General features: G+C 45.6%; 8 protein-coding genes and 4 non-coding genes across 12 annotated transcripts; 5 read left to right on the top strand and 7 right to left on the bottom strand.

The window, feature by feature from the left end:
• Nucleotides 1-59: 59 nt before the first annotated feature.
• Nucleotides 60-992, bottom strand: LOC111072552 (proteasome subunit alpha type-1). The gene has a single exon (XM_022364495.2). The coding sequence runs from the start codon at nt 896-898 to the stop codon at nt 77-79; it is 822 nt and encodes a 273-aa protein (XP_022220187.2). The 5' UTR covers nt 899-992; the 3' UTR covers nt 60-76.
• Nucleotides 993-2,498: 1,506 nt separating this feature from the next.
• LOC111072513 lies at nt 2,499-3,267 on the bottom strand. Its single transcript, XM_022364435.2, has one exon. It carries the CDS (start codon nt 3,043-3,045, stop codon nt 2,506-2,508), a length of 540 nt encoding a protein of 179 aa, XP_022220127.2. The 5' UTR covers nt 3,046-3,267; the 3' UTR covers nt 2,499-2,505.
• A 1,877-nt stretch (nt 3,268-5,144) lies between these two features.
• LOC111072550 (protein Mabiki) lies at nt 5,145-5,931 on the bottom strand. The gene has a single exon (XM_022364493.2). It carries the CDS (start codon nt 5,792-5,794, stop codon nt 5,213-5,215), a length of 582 nt encoding a protein of 193 aa, XP_022220185.1. The 5' UTR covers nt 5,795-5,931; the 3' UTR covers nt 5,145-5,212.
• A 1,941-nt stretch (nt 5,932-7,872) lies between these two features.
• On the top strand, nt 7,873-8,831 carry LOC111072549. Its single transcript, XM_022364491.2, has one exon. It carries the CDS (start codon nt 8,116-8,118, stop codon nt 8,629-8,631), a length of 516 nt encoding a protein of 171 aa, XP_022220183.1. The 5' UTR covers nt 7,873-8,115; the 3' UTR covers nt 8,632-8,831.
• LOC111072548 lies at nt 8,788-10,910 on the bottom strand. The gene is made up of 4 exons (XM_022364490.2): nt 10,749-10,910; nt 10,190-10,615; nt 9,504-10,118; nt 8,788-9,443 (listed from the first exon to the last, which is right to left on the bottom strand). Exons 1-4 carry the CDS (start codon nt 10,765-10,767, stop codon nt 9,097-9,099), a joined length of 1,407 nt encoding a protein of 468 aa, XP_022220182.2. The 5' UTR covers nt 10,768-10,910; the 3' UTR covers nt 8,788-9,096.
• Nucleotides 10,911-12,682: 1,772 nt separating this feature from the next.
• On the top strand, nt 12,683-13,577 carry LOC111072490 (exosome complex component RRP41). Its single transcript, XM_022364405.2, has one exon. The coding sequence runs from the start codon at nt 12,779-12,781 to the stop codon at nt 13,529-13,531; it is 753 nt and encodes a 250-aa protein (XP_022220097.2). The 5' UTR covers nt 12,683-12,778; the 3' UTR covers nt 13,532-13,577.
• On the bottom strand, nt 13,247-14,978 carry LOC111072489 (peptide chain release factor 1-like, mitochondrial). Its single transcript, XM_022364404.2, has 2 exons — nt 13,608-14,978; nt 13,247-13,546 (listed from the first exon to the last, which is right to left on the bottom strand). Exons 1-2 carry the CDS (start codon nt 14,780-14,782, stop codon nt 13,537-13,539), a joined length of 1,185 nt encoding a protein of 394 aa, XP_022220096.2. The 5' UTR covers nt 14,783-14,978; the 3' UTR covers nt 13,247-13,536.
• A 181-nt stretch (nt 14,979-15,159) lies between these two features.
• On the top strand, nt 15,160-19,024 carry LOC111072543 (actin-binding protein IPP). Its single transcript, XM_022364485.2, has 5 exons — nt 15,160-16,072; nt 16,138-16,329; nt 16,976-17,820; nt 17,880-18,135; nt 18,196-19,024. Exons 1-5 carry the CDS (start codon nt 15,614-15,616, stop codon nt 18,328-18,330), a joined length of 1,887 nt encoding a protein of 628 aa, XP_022220177.2. The 5' UTR covers nt 15,160-15,613; the 3' UTR covers nt 18,331-19,024.
• On the bottom strand, nt 16,384-16,501 carry LOC121403990. The gene has a single exon (XR_005967636.1). It is a non-coding gene; the product is annotated as a U5 spliceosomal RNA (small nuclear RNA).
• LOC121403996 lies at nt 16,734-16,929 on the top strand. The gene has a single exon (XR_005967642.1). It is a non-coding gene; the product is annotated as a U2 spliceosomal RNA (small nuclear RNA).
• A 123-nt stretch (nt 19,025-19,147) lies between the features above and the next one.
• LOC121403989 lies at nt 19,148-19,343 on the bottom strand. The gene has a single exon (XR_005967635.1). It is a non-coding gene; the product is annotated as a U2 spliceosomal RNA (small nuclear RNA).
• A 438-nt stretch (nt 19,344-19,781) lies between these two features.
• Nucleotides 19,782-19,898, top strand: LOC121403986. Its single transcript, XR_005967632.1, has one exon. It is a non-coding gene; the product is annotated as a U5 spliceosomal RNA (small nuclear RNA).
• Nucleotides 19,899-19,926: the final 28 nt, after the last annotated feature.

Genomic DNA, 19,926 nt, shown 5'->3' with positions numbered 1-19,926 from the left:
ATAATTAGTGCATCTCATAACTTGAATTTTAATAACCAATCAACGAAACAGATACTAATTTTGTGTGCCATCGAATTTACGTGTCCTCTGTGGCAGCATTGCTTTGGTCGTTGGCACTTGGTCCCTGCCCCAAGAGATCTTCATCGCTGTGGGATGTCGCCTCGTCTGCTACCTCCACTGGGCTGCCCATGAGCTTGGCCATTTCCAGATACTTGTGATTCTCCTCCTCGCCGAAGGTTTTGAATGGAAGGTTGGCGCCCACTATGGCCACGTTTATTGTGAGCGCTGGGTTCTCCGCGTGGCCCAGCGCGCCGCGAATAGCCTGAATGCCGTGGCAAATTAAGTCGTCCATGGAGCAGTTCTCGAAGCTGTCCAAGTTACGCTCCAGGTAGGTGCGAGCGGTCTGCGAACGCGAGCCAATCGCCATGGCCTTGCAGTTGAGGACGACCGCTGAGGGCATCACTTGGTAGAGGTGCGATCCACCGTCATCGTAGCCAGCCACCAAAATACCCACACCGTACGGCCTGCGATCGTAGCGCTGGGTGGTGGCTTGCATCTTGTTGCCGAGATTGGTTACCAGGCGGTTAACTGGCACAATTCCGGCGTACGAATGACGATAGGACAAGCACTCGGTCCGCATGTACTGGCAGATTAATCGGGCATCCGCCGTCAGACCAGAAATGGATATGCCCAGGTGCATGTCCACGGGCATGATCTTGGGCTGCATCGTTTCGGTGTCCGATGCCCGGCACAGGGCAATGAGCACTGCGTAGTCCTTGCTCTTTAGTCCCACGGTGGCCGCGCCCTGCTTGACCGCCTCCATGGCGTACTCCACCTGGAAGAGGCGTCCCTGGGGACTCCACACCGTCGTATCGCTGTCGTACTGATTGCGAAACATCTTTCAAATTATTTATATGTACAAAAACAAAGTCGTGTGTTATTTGGAAATGGATTTGGGGTAACACGTCTTAAATCCGTTTGACAATCGGATTACTATATATATGTACATACGCATGTAGCTAACGTTTTGATTTAATCCTGATATAAGTTTATGTTTAAGTTATTAGCTATGACTATGTTTATTACGCGGTAATATACCTGTATTTATTTGATACAAACGTTTCCAAGTAAGGCCTTGAAAGAATGTCAGGAATACCCAAATATGATAAGTAAAATTTTGTTCCACTACTTTATATATTTATTTTACTATTTATTTGTTTAATATTTTATTTTATAAACAAAATCAATATAAATATAAATATATATTATTATTATATGGTAAGTGGACAAGTTGACAACAATAAATAAATAAATATTGGAAAAATAGTTAAATTAGAAGACACTTTCACTCGACCCGCATTCAACTCCCCTTGCATCATGCTTAGCCAAGTAGAAAATCAACGGTTTATAAGGAAGTCCACCTGATCGTAGGCAGAAAGTATGCTTAGAGACATGGACGACGAAAGTGCAGCCAACTGTGTCACAGTCTGTACAAGAAAACTTTGCTTAATTTGAGTATTCATGCTCCAGGGGTAAGGTGCCCGCTGTCCCAGTGTTTTGGCCCGCCGTAATTAACTCTTTTGGCCATTGCGCAATCGTAGCGAGCGCAGTTAATTGCTCTTAATTTTCATTGTGGGCCATTTGATAATACTCGAGAGTGCAGCGCGACTTCCTATGCTGGAAGCGGCCGTCACGTCAGGTGACGGCGGAAAATCCAAGTGCAGCAAATTTCCGTCCCATAGCGGCCATGGCAACGCAGCCCAACAAAACAAACCACTTTGCACTTGTACCATGCCAGCGAACCTCAGGTTTCAGTTAATTGCCAACTTTTTGCTACGGTTTGTTTTCTGTTCAATTTCAGTATTCGGCTTGCTCTCTGGGCTCTCCGGCTATGGCCTGCCTAACATTGAAAATTGCATCTGCGCCTCGAGTACGAGTATTGCGGTTGCAAAACGTTGTCTCACATCTCATCTCAGTTGAACTTGACGCGTTGGTCGCACCCGGAGACCCCACAAACTTCTAGCATATTATTTACCCCAGCTCGGATCCCAGTATGCTCTCTGCCAATATTTGTGGCCCATTACGCCAGGCGGCTCAAGTCGCTGCCGAAAGCTCGTTTTAGCCAAAACATTATTGTTCTTTGTGGTTTCTTGAACCTTGGAATAGCCCCGTTGAGCATATTGTGAAACTGCATTCGACTGAACTCGCTGAACTTTGTTGGGCAATTGCTTGAAATTAATTGTTTTCAAGAAATATGTACGAGTATCTATCCATGTGTGACTAATATATAACCAAAAACTCACATGCAACTAAATGTTCTCATCTCAAACTTTACCTAACTAACAAATGGATAGGAGAAACGCATTTAAGTATTAACACTAAAAACCAGAATTTAGTAAAGATTTTTTTATTCAATAAAAAAATTAGGGCTTATCACATTAGGCGTCTAAATCACATGGGTGGTCCATAGTCAATATAGATATATCCTCCTGGCTTCGCCTCGCCTCATACATTTCTGTGCTGTGCTCCAAAGACGAGCATTTGCTGGGAGAGGGCCATCTGCTGGAGGAACTGTTGTTGCTGCTGGGGCAGTTGGCTGCTCGGGACGGCGCCTCCTCGCTGGAAAACGGCTTGCTGCAGCAGATAGCGGTAGTAGAGGTTCTGCTGCTGCAGCACGGCCATTCGTTCGAGCAACCACTTGTGCGCGTGAGACTCAGCTCGTCGACTGAGGAGACTGGTCCGGAGACTACGCTCCTGGGGGCTGCGCTGCCGTGGCGTCGAGGCACAATTAGGCCTGAAGGCGGAGTCCAAAGCGGGAGCAGGGGACTCTGGTGGACAGGCGGCGGATGAGGATGCCTCTGTGTTTTGCTCGTTGTCCAGCCAGGGACGGAAGAATGCCTTGGTCTGCCGGCGCTTGGTGACTGGCTGCTCCTGGTAGATGAGGTTATCCGTGTTCGATTCCAGGCCTGGGTCCATATTCCGCTTGCGCTTGTGGGCGGTTAACTTCTTGTGGGTGTAGCTGGAGGTCGTCGTAGAGTTATCCATTTCGGTTGAAGATGCTGCTGCTCGCTCGATGTTTGCTGTGCGAATGGTTGACTCTCTGCCCTTTTATCCTGTTTTTATACACAGTATACACAGGAACAGGTAAAAAGGATGCGCTGCCATTTGATTTTGGGTCTGTCAACAAAGGGATTAGCGCATCTCTATTAGGTAATCGTTGTGTGTGGATCGGGGAATCTTTTTTACGACCTGCTCTCACTAATTGTCGCCTCGGCCTTGCCTAATTATCCCTTTTTTAGGATTACCATCCACCGACCGACCAAATGTTGCCACCGGAACAGGACAACCGTTATGCATACACACACACACACACTCGATGGTATTTTTATTGGGCTACTTGACGCCATTTGCTGCGTGTGTGTGTGGTCCTCCTGTCTGCCTTTCCTTTCTGCTTCAGGTCTGACAACTCCACCGTACATTGTCTTAATTCTGTGAAAATCCCTGTGGGCCTCTATGCGCACTCACATTTTCTTGGGGGGAAGACAATACGAAAAGGGATCGACCGCATTTAGGAAATGCCATAGGTAAGTCGCCCTCATGTTTTCTTGAGATGCAGGACATGATTTATGATCAACAGTATTACCCAGGAACCCATCCACTATATTTGTGCACTAAATTCAGATCAAGTGAACCAGTTGCATTCTACCTACGGGGACATTCCAGATTGATCGCTTCCGTACTGCGGCTATATCAGCTGGCTACATCCACTGGCAATATTGGGCAATAGACTGGAATCTGTGCCTAGTTTATCTTGACTATATATGCTATAATCTGCAACTACATTGTATGTCTTCCCAATGATCACGCTTTAATGGAATTCCTTCCAAAATAAAAGCATGTACATATGCATATTCCATCTAAAATGTACTGCATAGAAGCCATATATTATCCCCTGTTAAATTAAGTGCTGTAACCATATAAGTACTAGTATACTGACGAAACAAACAACTTACATCACACTCAATATTTTATTGCCAGATTTTATCGGCGACTAAAAACTAATGTACTGAAAGTTCACAACCCTACCGCTGAGTATATTTTGCTTTCAACTATCTTCGATTTTTACTTTCCTGAATTTACATATAAATACTTCGTACTCAGAGAGTACGACAGACAATCCACAATTTTCCAGACGTTGGGGCCCCCGTCAATGGATACTTATTACAACCCCAATAATTATTACGACATCGGATAATAATTACAGCTAGAATGATGGAACAACTCTGCCTGGTAGAAGTGGGCGGGGCTGTGCTTCAAGGCACGGACCACAGATCAAGAATTTTCAAACACGCACGAAGAAATGCTACTGGCCCCCTTTTAAAATATATTATATTATTTATATTATATTATATTATTTATAAACTATATTTAAAATCTAGCATCTTTCTATCCAAATAGTCGGGAGTAGCATAGACTATAGCGTTAATTTGTTGCTATACAAATACAAATATTACAACTCTTGGGAATATAGAAAATGCGCACATTTAAAAGGGCTTGGGATAGGCTCATCCCCCGCCGATTGGCGAAATATACACCGTGCTTACAGTATTATTCAAATATTGTGCTTACCTACGATGAACCCATTTATTGTGTCTGACCTAGGGTGCATTTTTTGTTGTACATATTTCCATAGTGTCATCGACGATGATTTCATTCCGGGTTTGTCAACCACAAACCGGATCTTCGCCCATGATTCTATGCTCTGGAAATGATCAACGCTCAAGCAATTATTTCAGGAAATGTTAATTTGATTGCAATGCGGATTTTCTCATAAGTTAAATCATTTCTATTGTCTCCAATTAATGTATATGCTTCTGCAATTGGGCATTAATGTCACTGGAATTATGTCACTCTTCGAAATCATCACTGCAATTAAGTACAACGATAAAAGTCAATAGACAGTTAACTTATGAGTGGAAGTATTCGAATTTTGAATTGCAAATTGAGTTTCCTAGAAACTGTTTACATAGAAAATATCAAGGTTTAGGTTTCTCCACTTCTTGACAATCAAAAAACATACAAATAATTTCAATAACAATTTTTCTCATATATTGTTTGTCAACAAATCAAATTAATAAAACTTTAAAAGTCATCACAAGGTCACTAAAAAGAGTTTAAAAGTATAGGACTACGACTAGGACTAGAATTCAAATTAGTTATAGACTCCCCAAGAATGTTGGGTCGTTGTCTGAGCTTTGGGCATCTGCTGATGGCTGGCAGCGTGCAGAGGCTCTCTGGTGGCGGCCATGGTCTGCTGCAGAAACCGCACGTAGTAGAGGCTCAGCCGGACCTGTTGCTGCAAGTTGGCCTCGTGCTGTCGCCGATACTCCAAGTACTGCTGCTCCATGAGGGCCTGTTCCTGCTGCTTGGAGCGTCTGTGGCGAAGGCTGGCCAAGGTGTTGCGGTCCCGACGCAGCTGCTCCTGCGGACTGCGCTGACGGGGAGTGTGAGAGCGGACCATATTGGCGTGGTACGTCGAGCTGGCATCCACCAGGGGAGGGCTAGCCGGGCTGCCGGGATTCGATTGGCGGGACCGTGTCTGCTGGGGTTCCTGTTCCTGAGTCACGGACTCGTCCAGCCAGGGCCGGAAGAGGCGCCGCTTGGGCTGCGGCTGTTCGGGTGTGCGATGGCCGCTCTGCTCCATTATGAAGACCACATCGTCGTCGGACTCCTCTTCCTGGCAACGCTTGCGCTTCAGGGCTCCTGTAAATTTCTTGTGGTTGTAGTTGTCCATGGTATGGGTATGCGGTGGGTGGTTGGACTGCTCTGCTGGGAGGTCTGTGTGCTTTAGTGTCGGTGAGACGACTGTGCTGCCCCTCCTCCCGGCGGCGACTTTTATGCAATATTAGGTAATCGGCAAGACTCCTTCTGGTACTCAATTCAGGTACCAGCAAATCCAGGAGATTTTCCCACCCATCCCTGTCCCCGACTGCGTGCAGGTATTTCCCAATCAAAGTTCATTCATTCTCAAAGATGGCCCGAACTAATCACCTCGATTGGTCCAGGTAGCGCAGGTAAGGGTCTTGGCCAGGGAGTCCCGAGTCCCTAGTCCCTAGTTTGTCCTTAATCCGCCGGCTGGTATTCAATTCCACTCCACTCGCCTTGGGGTGTCATAAACCAGTTGTTGTCCTTTTACACTGATCTCTTTCTGTCCCTATCGCTCCCGCTCTACTCTCCGGGCTGTTTACATCGACAGACATTTTCGGCGGAATTACCTGTTGTGACCATGGGCAGGGTATGGGATCAGATCGGATCAGATCTGTGTAATCCTGGCGCTCAATATGGCCATGCTGTCTACTGACCCGCTTTTGTTTCGGCTTCCTTTGTGGCACCTGAATAGCAGCAGACACCGAAACAGACACAGTCCCGTTTCCATTCCCATTCCCGTTCCCGTTCCCGAAACCGATCTGGCAAACACGCATTTATGACTTCAGCTTGGCCAGCTGAAAAAACGTCTCTCCTTCAGGCTTAGATCCAAGAAGTTCGTTCGGCTATTACTGAATTTTTCCTCCGTTCTGGCATTATGTCGGATTCCAGTTTCATTCAATTCAATGGCCTTTGTCCATTGATTTATGCAGTCAGAGATGGTTGGTTGTCTGCGTCTGTTTTCCACTCTCCCTAAGCGGATTTATTTCAGGTGGGTTTGAGACCCGAGGGCTGGTCTCAAGATGTCGAGTCAATGCGCAGGATGGGGATTGTTATTTGTTCACTTTCAAGTATTACAGTGAAAGATTGTTATATTGTTTGATTGTCTGTTCCATTATCATATCGATCAATACGAGCCATCTATTCTGTAACGGAAATAATCGATTTTGCTTCCTCCTCCTTGCCTCCTGCACTTCTGTACTTTGCAGGGGGAATGACCTCTGCAGAGGATACAATTGACAAACACCTACCAGGAAGTGCTTTCTCTGAGGATACAAATAGATGCATGTCGCATTGTATAACATTGAATCGAGAGTTGAATGTGTACGCGTAGTATGTACATTTCTTCCCAGGAGGATATTCAGAGAATCAGATCTGATTAAGGGTGTGAAAGGTCAGCAAATAAAGATGGTTGGCTCCATATATGATTTGTAGGAATTATACCTGAGACACTACAAATTGCAAACATTAGCTATACTTTTAATTTAGTATGAGCTATTCGCCTTTCTTTAATTGCAAATAATGTCTAGATCTAAATTCCATATCTGTCCCTTCAAAGAGTTTTCCACGTATTTCCATTTCTTCAGTATTCCAACACTGACTCATCTTTATCGCTGTCTAATATCTGGTCTCAAACATCAATAAATTTGTACATCTTAAACTACAAACTAAAATACTGTGTCTATGCGCTCAAACGATCTGGAAAGTATGCTGGCCGAGAGACACGCAACGATTCGGGAAAATCCCAATAAATTTCCATTCAATGAGCAACAGACCAATGACTAAGCCCACAGTCTCTCTCGAGAGCCAGAGCCAAAAACAGAACCTGGACCTGAGCCCAAGCCAGAACTTAATGAGGCAGATTAGCGGTAAGCGAGATAAGATTTCTATTCCTATGCGCATGGAGACATTGGGAATCATCAAAGAGTGGCAAGCGCAGGCGCTGCTGTCTCGAGGTAGGAGATTGTTCCAGTGAAATGTTGAACAGAAATTACTAGGAAAAACAGAACAGGACCAGCAGGCAGGCAGAAGACAGAAGACGGCCTGGACAAGAAGAGAAGGTGCGAGCCGAGTGCGGCAAATGAAAAATTAATTACAAAGGACTTTGGTGTTACCTGCGCATCCACAACAGCATACAGAGACATTGTGCGCAGTAGGTAGTAGGTGTTGCACACGAAATCCTTTTCTTTTTACGACAATGCCAACCTTTTGTCAACGAAGATTTTCCCATAAACAAGGCGCACACTACCTTAATGATAATTTCTCCGGACTCACAGGTACCAGAGCCCGACCGGACCAGCGCCCGTATATAAAGGAATGTTGCGCAGTGGCCAAGAACACAGTCGAGCATTAGCCACCAACAAGACAGCAGCATCCTGAACAACGCATAAAAAAATCATCCAACACATTATGGCACCTTCAAACTTGGATTACCACACCATCGGAGGAGACAGCGCGGAGGCCAGTGCGAGTTACACGCACAAAAAATTTAAGACGACAAACTACACACACAAAAAGTTCGGCAAGAAGAGCGGCGGCAAAGAGGCGGCCCCCAGTGCCGCCACAAGTACAAGCACGCCTCTGTTTCGGCCATATGCCTTAAGCGAGAATACGCCGCGAAAACGTCGCCAGGATTCGGAGCGAGAGGTGCAGCATACTTTGCCTCCCACACCGCCCACAACTCCACCACAGCTTCAGCATCCGCATCCGCATTCATATCCGTCGTATGCACAACAACTGCAGCCCCAATATCTGGCGACGCCCACTGCCACTCCATCACCTGTGCTAAATCATCAGGCCTTCGCCTACATGCTGCAGAAGCAGCGAGCCGTACTCCAAATGCGCCAACTGCTCAGCATCAATCCGGATGCCAATACCTGGCCGGTGGAATGGCGTCGGGCCCTGCAAGCACTGCTGCAGCAGTAAGCAGAAGGTACGAAAGGAGCGAGATGGAACAAACGGAGTGATTTGCCCAGCAACCAGTGATATAGAACTTTAAGTGCCTGCAGACAGATTGTACATACGAAGCCCTTGCAAATGATTCCACGGATATGATACTCTAGATTCTAGACCAAACCATAATTGTATATAACAGCTACATATATTTAACATAACTAATAAATTGTATATCGTAACTTAATGATGTTGTTTGTTTTTGTTTTGGAAGGGCAAATCAGCAGCGACAGAAGGTCTGAACAACGGAAAGAGAACAATTCCTAACCAGACTTTATAGCTCCTTTTGGGGAGTCCGATCCAGTTACCAAACAATACTAATGTTTTGGCTAATTATGTTTTTTTATATGATGAACAAATGAATATTTCTTTTTAAACTTTTACTGGTTAACTAAAGGCTTACACACTTACACATTTCGTCGGCGGACATACAAAGTTTTACATAGAGTTATTGAAGCCCAAGCGATCAAAGACAGAAGAGCTAGAGGCGCCGCGTGGCTTGTTGCGGCCCGCATTCATGCTGTTGTGACGACGTGGGGGCACGTACTTCTGCGGCTCTGGTCGCGGCTGACGGTAAGTGGGCGGAGGAGGAGCCATTTTGGCAGGGACTGGGGGAGGGCCACTGCCTAATCTCTTGTGCACCGACACTGTTTCCTGGCGGGTCATCAGCTCATCGCTGCGCATGCGTATGGTCTTGCCCTTGACGGGACTGATGCGAGCCTGTGGTTTCTTCGAGGGTGACGCCTTCAGATTGTACGTCTTCTTTGTGGCATGAAGCTTGGACACTGGAATGTTGAACAAGGGAATAATTTCAGGTGGATTGCTAATTGAAGACATTGCCTTACCCATTCCTAAACGCGATTTGATATTGTTGGCCAGGTTTTTGCCGTGCCGTGCTTTGTAAGCAGACTGTGGGGCGATTTCCCTAACCTCCGCAGTCGAGGCGAATTTTACAATCTTTTCACCACCTGTCATCTCGACATCACTCCCATCGCTGGAATCGTATGCCTCTTGAACATCGTTATCGCCACTATCCATGCTGTCGTCCTCACTGTCGTCACACTTCTTCAGTGGCACCTTGTGGACGAGCATCACCTTCTGCTGCGGCTGCTGCACAGCAGTCGAAGCAATTTTCTTCGCCTTGACTATGGGCGAATTCCTAATCACTCCTCCTGCTCCGACGGTGCGTTGTGTGTTCTTCAAAATCGATTTGATTTCCCTGGTCAACGTTCCCGAGGCCTGGGCTGAATCAAATGTGTGCTTTCCGCCGAGGCGCGCAAAGACCGAACTGTTGCTGCAGGTATCTGCTGTTTTTTTTATTCCTGTGATGTGCACTCGGACGCTGCTTTCGCCCGAGCTGGACACAATGCCTTCCTGGGCCTCATCGTCGCTTACGGCCGGCTTGTGCAGGCGTGAAAAGATGTCCGACTTCTTCGAGCTGCTCACGCGATCTGAATACACTGCAAGCAAATGAAAAACATAGAAACTCGTTTTTTAACATGGGTCGAGGTCTGGGTTTGGCCGCACTTACATTTCTCCCGCTTGGCCAGAATCTGTTTGCTGCGCTCGGTGGTGCCTGAGGGCAGTGTAACCTTATACTTCCCCTCATGCTCGGGCAGGACCCGTCTCGCCGGCTTTCTGGGTGGCGACGCCTTCGACTTTGACCCAGTCGACACTGTAGCAGCCACCGACTTGACAACGGGGGAGGGAGTCACACAGGCCAGTGGTAGTGGATCGGTGAGAACCAAATCACGGGCATTCTGCTCGTATACACTCTTCGAATGCCGCAGTATGGCTATTATATCACCCATCAACGTGATCCCCATTTCACGCAAGTACTCCTTATTCAGGTCCAGAAGCATGTCCTCCTGGATCCGGTTCTCCACGAACATGTGTGCATAATTGGCAGCCGCTGGCGATGGTATACCAGCGGCATTGAAGAACTTCACCCAACGTGCTGTGAGTGGAGGAAATTTTGGTTATTTTCGAAATATACTGTGCCGTCTGTTTTTATTTATTTTGGTTTCGTGTGTAACCGGAGGCGGGCGTCTCTTCGGCTTACAATCTTTTTCCTATTGATTTGTACATACCTGCGCTGGACTTGGACATTGTTGGGAATGGGTAGTCGAACGCGCACCTTTTGCTTAGCAGAATGTTTATTTAATTGTCTAAAACTCGTTATATTTAACCAATTTTAGATTTTTTTTTTGCACATAGAACTATTTTTATATTTAGATTAGTGTGGCCGTTGATATAACATACTGTTTGACCCTCAGAAATATACCGTAATATACCAAAATGTTGATTAACATACTATTTTATATACTGATATACCATAAATCTTCAGTGAGTGGACGAACTTAGCCCACGAAGTCCCTTTCTATTTAAAAAGTTGAACAACTTGAGTTAAACCACGAAAAATAATGCTTTTTGTAAACCCTTCTTGTATATCCTTTATTTTCTTTACTAACAAAACAAAAACGACCGCAATATCTTTCAACTGAACTGCAGTAAACATTTTAAAGTTTCATGATTTTCGCGTGTAAATTGAAATACCCCCTGGTCGACAGTGGGTTAGCGCTTTGTCTTGTTGATTGGAAATTATATATCTCTATTATGATATTCCGTTTAATATTACCAGCTAGCTATGCCTCTCAGCACTGAATATATGACTTCATCAGATGAATGAATCAATTTTCTAGAATGGTAGCTAATTTAAAGCAGTCTCTTTTATTCAATTTTTTAGGAAATAAGGTTTAAACAAAATGGCCAATGCATAAAACGCACATATGTGTGTCCTGATTGAAATATGTGAACGGAATAAAATGTTCTATGTTCGGATTGCTGGTCAACCGGTTTCAGCTATGATATGGATATTTTATCTGATTGATAATATAATATTCTACAAGATTGGCTAATTTTAAAGACTCCCTTTTACAGAATTGTTTTTCAGGTTTCATAATATTTTCGCGTAAATTATAATATCTCCTGGTCGACAATCGGCTAGCGTTCTTTTCTGTTGTTTGGAAATTATATTTCTCTATTTTGATGTTCAGTTTTATATTATCAGCTAGCTAGGCCTCTCAGCACTGAATTTATCATTTTATTAGATAGATGAATCAATTTTCTAGAATGGTGGCTGATAGAAAGAAGTCTTTTTTATTGGATGTTTTAGAAAAATGGGTTTAAACAAAATGGGCCAATGCATAAAACGTACATTTGTGTGTCCTGATTGAAATATGTGAACGGAATAAAATGTTCTATGTTCGGATTGCTGGTCAACCGGTTTCAGCTATGATATGGATATTTTATCTGATTGATAATATAATATTCTACAAGATTGGCTAATTTTAAAGACTCCCTTTTACAGAATTGTTTTTCAGGTTTCATAATATTTTCGCGTAAATTATAATATCTCCTGGTCGACAATGGGCTAGCGTTCTTTTCTGTTGCTTGGAAATTATATTACTCTATTTTGATGTTCAGTTTTATATTATCAGCTAGCTAGGCCTCTCAGCACTGAATTTATAATTTTATTAGATAGATAAATCAATTTTCTAGAATGGTGGCTGATTTAAAGAAGTTTCTTTTATTAGGTTTAAGAAATAGGTTAAACAAAATGGGCCAATGCATGAAACGTACATTGTGTGTCCTGATTGAAATATGTGAACGGAATTAAATGTTCTATGGTCGGATTGCTGGTCAACTGGCTATAGCTATGATATGGCCATTTTATCTGATTGATAATTTAATATTCTACAAGATTGGCTAATTTTAAGGACTCCCTTTTATTGCATTGTTTATATTTATAAGGTTTACGAAATAAAAGAATGGAACGTAGTTGGGTAGGAATTTTTTAAAACTTTTAACATATGTTGCTTGATAGTATGGACATCTTGAAACCCTTTTTCCTTTCATTAATGTATTAGTAATTCATGCTAAAATTAAGTTTTTTTGCGTAAATAAAATATTTTCAATTTCAGTATATGGTCTCATGACTTTTTTGGCGCCACCAAAGAAATAATGTGTTGTCCAGCACTGGCTCGAAAATTGTAAACAAAAAGCCGCACACGTGCAGGAAATAATTTCTTAAATAAACTATTTAACTCCATTTAAACCTATGGCCGGTAACTTTGAGTTGCTCAGCGAGCAGGGCCTGCGCCTGGATGGCCGGAGACCCCACGAATTGCGCCACATCAAGTGCAAATTGGGCGTGTTCGAACAGCCGGACGGCAGCGCCTACATGGAACAAGGAAACACAAAAGTCTTGGCAGCCGTATATGGACCCCATCAAGCGAAGGGCATGAAAACGGAGACCAACGATGTGATCATCAATTGCCAGTACAGCCAGGCCACATTCGCTACGGCGGAGAGGAAGAACCGACCGCGAGGAGATCGAAAATCGCTAGAGTTCAAAATGTACTTGGAACAGGCCCTGAGTGCGGCCATCAAGTCCGAGCTGTATCCACGCTCCCAGATCGACATTTACGTGGAGGTTCTCCAAGCAGATGGAGCCAACTATGCGGTTGCACTAAATGCCGCCACCCTGTCACTGATCGATGCTGGCATTTGTCTGAATGAGTTTATTGTGGCCTGCACGGCCTCGCTGAGCAAAAACAGCATTCCCCTAACAGACATCTCGCACACTGAAGAGGTTTCCGGCGGACCCATGCTCACAGTGGCTGCCCTGCCCACGGCCCAGAAGATTGCCTTTCTGGAGATGAGTGAACGCTTTCACATTGACCATCTGGAAACAGTCATCGAGACTGCAATGGCTGGCTGTCGGGAGATTCGCGACATTCTGGAGGCGGCTGTCAGGGAGCATCTCCTGCACATCGGCAGTGCGGCTGATTGGGCCAGAGTTGGATTATAGTTGAATTATGGTTTTCTGTAACTTTTTATTATTAAATATCAACAAATTAAGGCTTGCAATGTGCTTTAATCTTTACTCTTTTTTAGCTGGCTCCCGGGACGGCTGCCACGCCTCTAAGAGGTCTCTGAGCCGGGCTCTTCGGTGCTCCAGCTGAAGCTTCTCCACCAGTCCAGTGAGCGGCTCGCCCCCCTTCAGGAACCCATCCAGATTGTGAAGTGTTCCGCCTTGAATCCTATGGTCTGTGACCCGATCCTGTACAAAATTGTATGTGCGAATCTTTTCGTTCCTGTTGAGGCTGCCCTGCTGCGCCTTCTTTGTGGCCTGCTTGCTGGCCTCTGAGCTCTCCAGCTGCTGCTGGACGAGTCGCGCCTGAAGACGCTTCAGCGCCAGCTCGCGGTTCTTCAGCTGGGATCGCTCCGATTGCGCCTCCACGGCCAGGCCAGTGGGCAGGTGGACAATTCTCACAGCCGAGTCGGTGGTATTCACATGCTGACCGCCCGCTCCACTGGCTCGCTTCGTCTCGATTTTCAGATCCTTTTCAGCTATGTGAACATGGACATCGGCGGGTCGGGGAATCACAGTTATGGAGGCCGTGCTGGTGTGCATCCGTCCGGACTTCTCTGTGGCAGGGACACGCTGCACCCGATGGACGCCCGCCTCAAAGCGAAGCCACTGGAAGGCGTCAACACCATTGACCATGACGTTGGCATGCCTCAGGCCACCTATGTCGGTCGTCTCGCGGGCAAACTCCTCGTAGTCCCAGCCCATGTGCTCAAAATAGCTGGTATACATCTCGTAGAGCTCCTGGGCAAACAGCATGGCCTCCTGACCGCCAGCTCCGGCATTCACTCCAAATATAAGCGCCGGATAGACCTCGTCGTCGGCTATGGCGAGCAGCTCTTGCAGCATTGTCTGCTCCTGCTTGCTCAACAGATCCGCGTAGACCTCGTTCTCCTCCTCCATCAGCTTTCGCATATCCTTATCCTTCTCCTGCTCGATGTCCTTGGCACTGGTAATGTTGCGCTCCAGAACACGCCTCTGTTCCAGGGCATTAACCACTCCCTCTAGCTGGGAGAGCCGTTCATATGCTCTGCTATTGCCGGTTGCATTCACACGCAGGCCATAGTACTCCTGGCGCAGTGACTCCAAATACGATTGCAGCTTCTCGTTTTGAAGGCTGAGGGGATCGGAGCTGGCCCAGCGGCGTGCCAGGTAGCCACAGCGAACGTTTAGCAATTTACGCAGCAGCATTTTTGTCAATTTTAATTGAAAGTTCCTTTAAATAACAATTAAATAACAAAAGTGGGATCTCAGTCAAAAGCTGACTGCTACGAAACTACATATGACTTGGTACTTTGCCCCATCTGGTATCCAGTGCTGACAGAATTTCAGAGTCAATTTAAAGTAGATTAAAAAAAGGCTAGAATCTAAAATAAATAAGCTAAAACTAAATATATTTTAATTTTACGTTTTAAGCTAAGAAAAAGCTGTAATTTATTTTCTAAATATGCTAAACAGCTTATATGTATAAGCTACTTACAAATTTTATAAGGGAGTCAACTCTAAATATTCTATATCTAGCCTGAAAAAGGCGAAACTGGCAGCACTGCCAGTATCTGTTTTTCCTACGGCCCCACTGCTGCACACCCAATCAAATTTACAACTACATACAAAAAAACGCAAAGAAAAGCTAAGAAAAATATGCTAGTTTCTAATTAATAACTAAATATGGAATAGTTGTATTAGCAGAGTCGCTATAGTGCAGCAAATAATAAGTTAGTGCAAGCAAAATCAATGCCAGAAAACCTCTCTGTGTTGGGGAATGTATGTAAACTTTTCCAGTGCTCGTTTTGTTCCTGTGTGTGAGTGCGTTGCAGTCGTGGGTGTGTGTGTGTGTGTGATTCTTTTTGATTGATGAAAAATGAGCCCAAATGGTGCAGAGTGCAGCAATTAACTTTAATTAAGATATCTAATTGAATGTGAAAAGGCTGAGCTGCTGCCCCAACAGTGCATTTATTAGTACGAGTACGAAACAAGGAAACCCGAGCAAACAAACAAACATACCGAACGGAAGAAAACGAAATGCCACCGCAGAAAACCTACTCCATACACCACGAATACAACGCAAACTGTCACAATGGCAATCCAAATCCAAATCAAAACCCAAATCCCACCAACGACGGCGACTTCTTTGGGCAGGCTAATCAGGGCACGCCAGGATCGGGGGCCGAGGCCTCCACACAACGCACAAATCTTCCCTCCTACTGCAACGCCCAATATCCGTTCAAAGTCCTGTCCAATCTCAATCAGCTGAGGGAACAGGCTCGCTTCTGCGACGTGGAGATCGTAGCAGGCGAAGCCACCCTTAACGCCCACAGAGCGGTGCTGAGTGCTGCCAGTGCCTACTTCGAGGCCATGTTTCGGCCCGAACTCGGCCTAAACGAGGTCAAACAGAAATCGGTGGTCTTGCACACAATCGATGGCGACATACTCCACATTCTGCTCGACTTCATCTACACGGGACGCTGTGAGATCACGCAGGTTCGTTGGTTTGCAATTCCATGCAAAGTGTGTAGCCCTTTCCTCACGGTCGTCCTTATTTGCAGTCAAATGTCCAGGAACTTCTCGCCGCTGCCGATATGCTCCAGCTCAACGAGGTTGTCGACGGCTGCTGCGAGTTCCTCTGTCGCGAGCTGCACGCCTCCAATGCCTTGGGCATTCTACGATTCGCCGAAGCGCACAATTGTGAATCATTGGCCAAGAGTGCACTTAACTTTGTCCATGCTAACTTTCCAGCGGTAAGTTGAGTTGCCTTTTGCACAGGTAAATGAATTATTTATTGGCCCAGCAACCAAAGTCACCGGGCACTACGAAAAAATTCTGTTTAGACTCATTAGAGTGCCCCTCTCCACGGAAATCTTTAGTAAAAGGCGAAAGATTTATTCGACAATTGAAGAGAAGCCAGAGTGACTTTACACCGCCAAAACCAGAGGTTATCCATACCTGGCCTTCTAAAACTAGTTGGGAATTATTAACCTGAACTTTACCTGAATTTTTGAGTACCTGAGGCTAGGATACCCTTTTAGGGGATGTTTGGATCTTTCTGCATCCGTCAGTTATGTTTAAAAGGACTTGAATAATAATTCCCAACTGGTTCTGAAGGATCACCTATGGTCCGGCGGCTGTTTTACATTTTCCAGTTATCGCTTCTCGGCCTTATGGCTAAGATCAAAGTGTAGTATCTGTTCTTATCAGCTTAACATCTGATAGTTTCTCCATTGGAGAACAACAAATGTTAAACTGATTTTTGGAATCAGACGGAGTGCTAGGGGCTTGCTCCACCTCTGTCGCGGGTTGGCCCGGTATTGCAGTACCGCCGGGATTTCGGCCCAACTTAATAATAAATAATTGGAATCTAAACGGTATCTATGATTCCACCCTCAGATAACACTGGAGGACGAATTCCTGGAGACACCGCAGGCTCTGCTGTCGCAGCTATTGAACTCCGAGTTGCTGCGTGTGGACTCTGAATCGCAGGTGTTTCAGGCAGCTCTGCGCTGGATCAAACACGATGTGATTCAACGGCGCTGCTATGTCTTTGATATACTGTCTCATGTGCGCATGGCTCTCGTTCCTGTGAAGGTCATCGACAAGGCACTCAAAGACGACTGTCGCGACATGTCAGTGAAGATTGCGCTGCGCTCGATCTGTCGGGACATTGCCTCGAAGCGCGGCCAGTTGGTGCCGTTGCGTGTCTGCCCCCGGCAGCTGGCCAAGAAAAACATATACATAATTGGGGGATCCCATAGGGATACGCCACGGACCTGGAATTCGGCAGACTGCATCTTCGAGACGGTGGCCAAGTTCGATATATTTCGACGCGAGTGGACTGAAACAGCCCCCATGGAGGTGGGGCGCATACTGCCGGGAGTGTCGGCCTTGAACGGCAAGATCTACGTGGTGGGTGGCGAACGCGGCTCCCAGATCCTGGCCAATGGCGAAGTCTACGACCCCCAAAACGACATCTGGCAGCCCATTTCGCCGATGATTGTGCCTCGCTGCGAATTTGGACTCTGCACCATGGGCGGCAATCTGTTTGCTGTTGGCGGTTGGATTGGCGACGACATTGGCGGCACCATGGAGTGCTATGACCCAGAGCAGGATCTCTGGAAACTAATTGGCAGCATGCCCCAGCCCCGCTTCAGTATGGGCGTAGTCAGCTTCGAGGGTCTCATCTACATTGTGGGCGGCTGCACAACAACCACCCGACATTTGCCAGACTTGATAAGGTTTTTATCCAATATATGAAATAATTACTGCATCCGCTGATCATCCCCATTTCTTTCAGCTACAATCCAGTCACCAAGGAGTGGACCCAGCTGGCCCGCATGCAAACTGCTCGCTGCCAAATGGGCGTGGCCGTTCTGGACCGCTACTTGTATGTGGTGGGGGGCAGTAGCATCAGTCAGGACATTCTCAGCTCTGTGGAGCGCTACAGCTTCGACGAGGACAAATGGACAATGGTCTGTGCGTTGAACGTGCCACGAGCCATTCCAGCCGTAGCCGCTGCCGATGGCCTGCTCTATGTGGCTGGTGGGGATCAGGTAATCGATTGAATATGTCCATCATTCGTAAACATTTCCTAATCCAGTTGTTCGTTGCAGCCCTGCGAGGTAAACTTCTATCGAGCGCAAGTCACCATCAACGCTGTCGAATGCTATGACCCGCTGTCGGACTCTTGGAAAAATTGCCCAGATTTGCCAGTCAGCCGTTCCGAGGCCGGTGCTGTGGTGGTCTAGGAGTCTAGGAGTCTAGAGGTCTAGAGTCTGGTCCCCATAATCTCACGTCGTTTTAAGCACGCCCACACGCAAAGAAACAACCACACACTCTTTAACTGTAGATCTATTGCATACGTTGTATACGTTACACACATCACAAATCTCTTCCTTCTTCGAATAACTTGAACGTAGTAGTGGTCTCTCGCCAAAGTAAAGAAAAGAAATGAAAAGCGCATTGTTCGTTCCGGTTGACACGTTATCGGTAGAGGAAACAGCGCAGCTATTCACCAGTTATACATACTAAACCTAGTAGTAGTAGTTAGCCAGCAGCCAGGAGAGAGCAACACAGCCAGCTCAGATTGTTCCGTAGTTGAAGTTGTCCTTTCAAAAAGCGAAACCAAATATAGTCGTCGCATGGCAAAATGTATATCAACGTATCGTAATTGCTGAACATTACCCGACACGACACGACTCGATCGTTATTGTTTTTGTTTACTATCAAATTGTCTATCATTATTATTAATTACTTGCGTATTATGGCCAGAAATGTTGAACGCGCGCCCTTAAGAAGTGCGCGCGCTCCGGACAACTTTGTATTAAAACCGATTAAAATGTACCAAAAAGCGAAAACGAAAAAAAGCCCACACATTCGAAAAGAAACTGTATTAATAATAGGTGTATTATCAAAATAAATGTACGACTTAATACCTAAAAACCTGTCGACTCTCGTTTATCTTTCTGGTTTGGGGAAACAGAAACAGCAGCGGCGCGAAGGCACGCAGAATTTCCACTCTCTCCACAATTCTTCTCTTACTAAAACTACTTGTCAAATTTATTATTAAGTTGGGCCGAAATCCCGGCGGTACTGCAATACCGGGCCAACCCGCGACAGAGGTGGAGCAAGCCCCTAGCACTCCGTCTGATTCCAAAAATCAGTTTAACATTTGTTGTTCTCCAATGGAGAAACTATCAGATGTTAAGCTGATAAGAACAGATACTACACTTTGATCTTAGCCATAAGGCCGAGAAGCGATAACTGGAAACGGTAAAACAGCCGCCACACCATAAGCATGGCGCCAGAACTAGTTGGGAATTACACGCTGAAAAATATCAGACTGCCTTGGTATGCTTTCAGGGTTGTTTTTTGGTTTCAGTACAGACATTATTTCTGTCAAGAAGTTTTGTTATCAGTGGTAGAGGAAAATGTATGGACAAACTATATTTTGGTAGCTGTTTTGTGATAATTTCATAATCGTAGGTAGTACAGATATATCCATATATGTTGGTAGTATATTTTAAGTTAAACTCTAATACAGCTTGTCGCCTAGACTAGACCTCACAATATTGCTCAGCGAGCTATGCTCACACATAACAGGCAACCCCAGTTTCGGTGTAGCGAGAGCTTGCTCTTAAAATTCCCAACTAGTTCTGGCCAGGCTTGTTTAAGATTGGACGTGTTTGGTATTGCAAAATTACTCTGGCTTCTCTTCAATTGTCGAATAAATCTTTCGCCTTTTACTAAAGATTTCCGTGGAGAGGGGCACTCTAATGAGTCTAAAATGAATTTTTTCGTAGTGCCCGGCGGCTTCGGTTGCTGGGCCAATAAATAATAAATTA

Source organism: Drosophila obscura, unplaced genomic scaffold (assembly GCF_018151105.1).
Source record: "Drosophila obscura isolate BZ-5 IFL unplaced genomic scaffold, ASM1815110v1 contig_179, whole genome shotgun sequence".
Lineage (NCBI taxonomy): Eukaryota > Metazoa > Arthropoda > Insecta > Diptera > Drosophilidae > Drosophila > Drosophila obscura.
The sequence above is the reverse complement of the archived record's forward strand: the minus strand, read 5'-3'. Positions and strand labels throughout refer to the sequence as shown.